General features: G+C 35.9%; 1 protein-coding gene across 5 annotated transcripts in view; it reads left to right on the top strand.

Annotated features, from left to right (window-relative positions):
- The first annotated feature begins 1,023 nt into the window (after positions 1-1,023).
- cep89 (centrosomal protein 89) overlaps positions 1,024-6,506 on the top strand; it is a 58,028-nt gene continuing 52,545 nt past the window's right edge. For 4 of the 5 annotated variants that reach the window (XM_031746425.2, XM_039613265.1, XM_039613261.1 and 1 more), the window contains exons 1-5: positions 1,024-1,285; positions 1,774-1,880; positions 2,412-2,558; positions 3,159-3,351; positions 5,733-5,796. In XM_031746425.2, coding sequence (XP_031602285.2) covers positions 1,244-1,285; positions 1,774-1,880; positions 2,412-2,558; positions 3,159-3,351; positions 5,733-5,796 — 553 coding nt within the window. In that variant the 5' untranslated portion in view covers positions 1,024-1,243. The remainder of the gene's footprint in view (positions 1,286-1,773; positions 1,881-2,411; positions 2,559-3,158; positions 3,352-5,732; positions 5,797-6,506) is intronic. The other variant, XM_031746426.2, reaches the window with a different exon arrangement.

The following is a 6,506-nucleotide window of genomic DNA, read 5'->3' as shown; positions in this document are numbered from 1 at the left end:
TGGAATGAGTCTTGACCACATACACGCCAAGTCAAGACTCGTGCTTTTAACTATTGAACGTCTAGCCCAGGATCATATGACATCCTAATCCACAGAAACTGAAAAGAAATACCATGTGGGTAAATTTTATCCACTGAGATTTTCTTCATCTCTCTGTGATTTTAGTTCCAACGTAGCCCTGGAAAGATAAAATTCTCTCCAGCTTTATTTAATCAGAAAAGTAGATATTGCAGGAACCAATGTGTTGACTTTAGTCACTATTTGTCTACATTTCCTGAGGCAAAGTTTTTTTTTTGTTGTTGTTGTTGTTTTAAACTAAGTAGCAGAACAAAACCAAGATTACACTTTTTCCCATTTATTACAATAACTGTTTTTCATGTTGGAAAGAAATAAAAAGGTTAAAATTATACTTAGAATGCCTTTTTAAAGCTTCTAAGTATAATTTATGCTTCAAATGACAAAAAACAGGCTAAAGATCTGACCCACACATAGCTGTATTTTGTTGAGGAACGTCTCAGTTATTTAAAAGATTAAAGAAAGGCATAGACGGTTTTTTGATTTGGCGCACAGTTTATGGCTTTATGGTTGTCTTCTGTATTTGGTTTTGTGTTGATTGTGTGGATTTTATAGTTTGACGTATTTTCTATTGGCGAGGAACTGTAAAGATTGCAACTGGGATACCTATAAAAGTAGCCATTGTTATAATACAATAGATAAATAGTTTGGGAATTTAGACAGAACAAACACAGCAGGCCTTCAGGTAGGCGGCTATTACAGGTGGGAGAATTACGTTTTATTTACTTATTCCTACCTGAAAAAAGCCCTGTTCTTCAAATTAAAAGTCACCAGCAGTGAAAGAAGAAAAAGAAAAAGTTTTTCTGGGACAAAGGGTGTTATTTTAATGGGCCAACATCGTCCCCTGTTGGCCAGGCTGCGAGTTGGTAAGCAAGTCGTTGCTAGGTGGATCAAAACAGTCTCTGGTTGGCTTTTGCCTTCGAACTTAGCCAATCAGCGTTACGTTTGGAGCACGGTTCCTTGTTGTTGTGAAGCGTCTAGATACAAGGAAACTGCAAGCAGCCAGCCTTGTTGAATTTAGTTAGCTTACGCATTTTCCTTTCTCGCTGTAAGGCGAATTACATTTCTGATTTAATTGTAAAACGGTGTAATTGAAAGAATACTTCGCAAAAGCATTAAATAACATTAACCTATATAGCAGACGGCAACTGTAAAACGTATTTCCAGTATGTTAAGATTTAGCTTTAGGAGGGAGAAAGACAAGGAGTTTGTAAGTTTCCCTTCTTTTATGATATATATTAACCTTTTGTAGTTTGTCTTATTATTTTTTGTGTTTTTTAAGGCGTTACTTAGGGTTAATTAATAATAGCAGGAGTTCTTTGTTTTTAAAAATACTGCAGCTAACTCTTGATAATGAGTATTTAATTGATGGTATTGTCTATTTTTTAAGCTAGAGTTTGTATAAATGGTGAATTGAGGGTTTTTTGTGCACTAGCGATTGCTCTAGCATTACTTAGTAAAATGTAAGGATAAATATTGGTGCTGTTGTGCCTTCATTACGCTCAACACTGGTCGTCAGGTGGTCATACTGTGATTCTGTAATAAATCCCTTTACCCTTCCCCTGCTGTTCATCCTGCACAACATCTGTGTTTTTTTTTGTTTGTTTTTTCCCCCCTCAGTTTGGTGTCATCTTATATAAACCCTCCTGAAGCGTTGTGTCTGTATGTCCCTCTAACTCTTCTCTGTGTGTTGCGTAGAAGCATATAGCTCATGGTTTGATCCCTGCTGCCTCCATTGCTCCCAAACCAGCCGTACCTCGTACCCCTCCCCCTCGCAGCCCAAACCCCTCACCTGAGAGACCCAGGTACCTAACACTTTCTGTTTATCGCCCATAACCTCCAACATCCTTTCATGTTTCATGTTTCTGCTAAACTGTCATTTAATCCACATTTTGATGTTTGCTATGAGATTGTTAGAGGTTATTTATAGAAATGTTAATTATTTCCACCGTATTTGAGGTTATGTTCTGTCCTTCCGCAAGCTGGGCTTCATTTGTTTTTCTATCTGTTATTACAAAAAACTTTAACAAGCAAAATATCATGAAACTTTGTGTAGCGATAGATCATGTGTAAGGAAGAAACCATTAAAGTTTAGTGCAGGTCCAAGTCATTTTAATTAAATTGAAAACTAGAGCACTGGCTTTGGTTGATGATCTGCTCTGCTTGTGCCGTTGTTGTTGTCATAAATGATGCATTTATTGATAATCGTCATCATCCAAACTCGATTAAGTCAAAAATTCAGTATGACTTCAAATTTGCATGCGATGCTTTCCATGCATTTCATTTACCTTTCTGTTACACATAGTGTCTCATAAAGTATGTGTTTCTATCTACAGGTCAGCCTTAGCAGCAGCCATTTTATCATCCTCACTCACTGGGCAGACATGGGCCATCCCTCCTGCCCGGCTGATGTCTTTATCCGAGAGTGGTCAGTCAGAATCCTTCACATCTGAGCCAAACATCAGCACGGCACTTTACACAAGGTAGCCATCATATGGGAAAGGCAACAGTATTATGTCAAGATTTGTGTCATCACCAGTGTGTCAGAAAGAATACAATTCATTTTCTCTGGCAGGAGTTTTAAGAGAAAATAAACTGTTCATAAAAGTGACCTTGGAAAAAAAAATTGTTATAAAAAGAGATTTAATTTATGTTTTAAATTTGCAGTTTATCCACCATATGCCTTTGTCTGTTCTTTTTTTTTTTTTTTTTTAGTTTACTGTTGGATACATACCACATTAGTACATTTTATTTGTTCTAAAAATAACTTTATAGCAGCATAAAGAACATACAGTTATGCTTATTTGGTTGAATTAAATCTGTTTTGAAGTCTTCTTTTTAAAGACAGAAAAAATGCTTTAAGCATTAAACACTTTTTAGGCTCTCCTGTATCACACTGTCATAGCTCGCTAACATACTTGAATATAACATAATGAGTGATTTTAATAACCAGTGTTCCCCATATAAAAATACCAAAATGTGTGCTATGTAAAATAAATAAATAGAGGCTGTATTAGTTTGTGCCTCTACTAAGATACATCTGATTGTCTTCTGCTGTTATCTTACATGCTTAACTTCCTCAGAGACAGATGGTCAGAAGATTTGGTTAGCCGGCCACGTCTGTCCTCTCCTGACCAGTCAGAGGGGGAGTTGGAAGACAAGGAACAGGAAGTGGTGGATGAAGAGGACGGGGAGGACCATGTCTACCACACTCTGGACCGAAGGCAGAATTCTTCACTCACCGAATCTGTCTATGCTCTGCCACTAAAAGCTAAGGTGAGGAACTGCAGAAAGAGCTTGTATTATGTGCATGAAGGTTTCTCAGTAGATTGTTGCATGCTTCTAATACAGATCGCATAAAATACCTGTAAGAGGTGATTAGTGGTTATAAGACTAGAGGCTAAATGGGTGGCTGTGTATTTATTAGGTGTAACCCTATTAGTGGCATGTGTTACATTTAGGTGAGGCAGTTCCAGATGTCTGTTCCAAAAGACAAGAACTCTCAGAATAACTTTAATCTTGATTCATCCTAAAATGGGAAACTTCTCGGTTCCAGAGCATCTAATCAGAATAAGTTCAGCCACCTCTGAGAATATTTGCAGAGCTAAATATGACTGTGTAATAAGAAAAGCCATCATCAGAGGGCTCAGATGTCATGATTCACTATGGCAACAGGTTAAATAGAGCAGAGCCTCCATTTTAACGCAGAGTAGTTATGAATATGTGTACCAATGCAAAATATGACATTTATCTTTAAATGGTGAGTGATGAAAGAAATAAGTAATCTTTATTTTTATTTATTATTTTGGTTATTTTGTTGATTACTCATTCATATTTTTCTAAAGATGATCAAACTAAAATCCAGCTGATATCTCTCCATATATTACAATAATTATTTGGATATATTTGTTCATCAGTTACCTGACGTCTGTCTTAATCTGTAACAGCTGAATAAGAGTTCTTAGATTAGATTAGGGTTTTTTTTAAATTTATTTATTTTAAAATTTTGAATGTGCAAATTTTGCCCAATTTTCCCAGCTCTGTAATTTGGAAATGTTTAAATATTTCAACATTAAGTGTTGTCAAAACACATTTAGACAATCTTCAAAATGTATCCAAAACCTCACTTTAAACTCCATTTAGTTCACCTTCAGGATCACTACAGTCATTCTCACTGAGACATTTATAAATCTCCAACATGATGCCAATTATGACAGCAATTTTCAATGAATCTTGGCTGGTCACCATGTAACAGTTGATTGGTAATTGCTTATTATTTTGTGCAGCTAAAGGTTCAGCCCTCCTTAATGGGAGGTTGGAGTGCTGGTATGTATTGAATGAGTGTTACTACTCCTAAATAGGTTTTCCTTGTGTCTGTGGTATTTTGGTATTGTAATCCCAGTCTGATCCAGTAGGAGGCACAATTGTACTCAGAATCGATACTTTGTTTCCTTTTAATGCTGTGCTATGGTTGTCACTAAAACTATCAGCTGTGATTCAGCTCAGTAGCCATATATAAGGACTTGGCTTATAGCATCTGCAGATATCCTTTCAGTTTTTCTTAGTAAATGTTGGGGTTTTTTTTTTTGTTTCCTTCTATCAAACAGTTTTCTCTGTTGTAAATTTGACATTTAATTTATGTATCTACATGGTTAAATCCAGAATCCCCCCTTTTTTCTCCATTACAAAATGTTACAGTGTTTGTCTGTGGTGTTCTTACAATCCAGGTGGTGAGTTCTTGTACTTCTGCAAATTGCCTGAAAATTGCCTTAAAAAGCTGTTATTGTGATTTATGGTAGTCCCTGATCACAGTACATTATTAATGGGAAGTTTTTCCCAGTCTTGCTTTATCTGCACACAGTTAATTCTATTCTGTGGTGTACGGTTTATCTGTAATTTGCCTTGTGAGTTCTCTTCTTAATTCGGTCTGTGGCACTATCCCAAATGTCTCCTTTTACAGATCCCTGAGAAAAGGTTATATTATGTTGTTGTTCTTCTACTTGGGTAGCTAACCTGTAAAGGTCCCAATGGTCTCTCCCTGTCAACTATCTTTCCAGGCTATGGCAGTATCTGAATCTCTCAGTTATGACAGCCACAAGTCAAAGTGACATAGGACATCATGGCTCTATTGTATCATAATCTAAGGCCCACAGACCTAGTATGGTGACTCATATGATAAAGTAGTTTTACACAATGGTGTACCAGCTCTAGGTCCAAAAAAACATCAGCCTTAACCCACATAAATCTACAGTATGGTTTTCACTTTCTGCTTTCTTTATGATTCAGGGTGAGAGTGAAGGTCACTGTGAGGACATTGTGCTTGTTTCTAAATATAGGAATGCAGTATATTATTTCCATCAACAATTGTGGAATTTGTTGAATTTTTATCATGGTTGGGGTGTTAAAAATAAATTGTCTTCCAATTTTTCCTCATAATTCTGTTTCAGCTATATGTCTTCTCTACACTGAACTGACAAATGTAATTGATTCATGTTGTTTTGTAGGCTCTTAACTGTACAATTCAATAAATACACTGATAAGATATTATCGGATACGTTTTGGCAAAGACCATAAATACACTGCCCCAGGCTGCAGGGATTTATATATTTGTTTGAAAAGACTTACTATATTGACTGCCTCTTTATTTATTTTGACAGTCTGTCTTCAAGTCCACTACACCCCTGCCAACTCAGACTTCTGGCAGAAGAGAGCCTTCACCAGGTACTGATTTTACAATAATGACAGATGGGTTAACAAATTTCATAAGGAGAAGAACATCGTAGTAGTAATAATAATGATAATGATAATTCGAAGGACAATGCTTATGAAAGAAATTGATCCATGGTAAAAATGGACCTCTGTGTATTTAAAAGATGGCCTGTATATTGTAGAGTCCACTGAAAAAGATCAGAAATCAGCACTGATTTCCAGTTAGCTTTCTTTTAGTACATTTTCACACATCCAACACAGTATAAATGCTTGAAACTAAAATTGTATGTATTTTTATAAACATATTTGTGTATATATAGGTAGCAAATAGCAAACACACATGCCCACAAATTTATTTTCAAACATTTTAGCTGATATAAAACAGCTGTTGTGATCACTGATGTGAAAGACAGGTGGTAACATTGACAGTAATAGGTCTATCGAGTAATTGGAATGACTCTAATTATCAACAGAAAATCTGAAAATCTCTCCAACAACATGTAACTAAACATAAAGTTCTGTTATTGCTTTTGTGTATTGTTGGTGCTCTTCCAAAATAAAGTGTAATAGAAATTCAAGACTTTTGGCTTTTGGAGACTTTTCTATGAAAAGCACTAGTAAAACAAATAAAGGAATGTAACCTGATATTAAAATCTTCTCCATCACATAGCAAAATTACTGATACACCACACTCTTGACTCTATGGCAGAAAAGTACAGCTC

The sequence above is a fragment of the Oreochromis aureus genome, linkage group 1 (assembly GCF_013358895.1).
Source record: "Oreochromis aureus strain Israel breed Guangdong linkage group 1, ZZ_aureus, whole genome shotgun sequence".
Lineage (NCBI taxonomy): Eukaryota > Metazoa > Chordata > Actinopteri > Cichliformes > Cichlidae > Oreochromis > Oreochromis aureus.
This window is presented reverse-complemented; position numbering and strand designations above follow the sequence as displayed.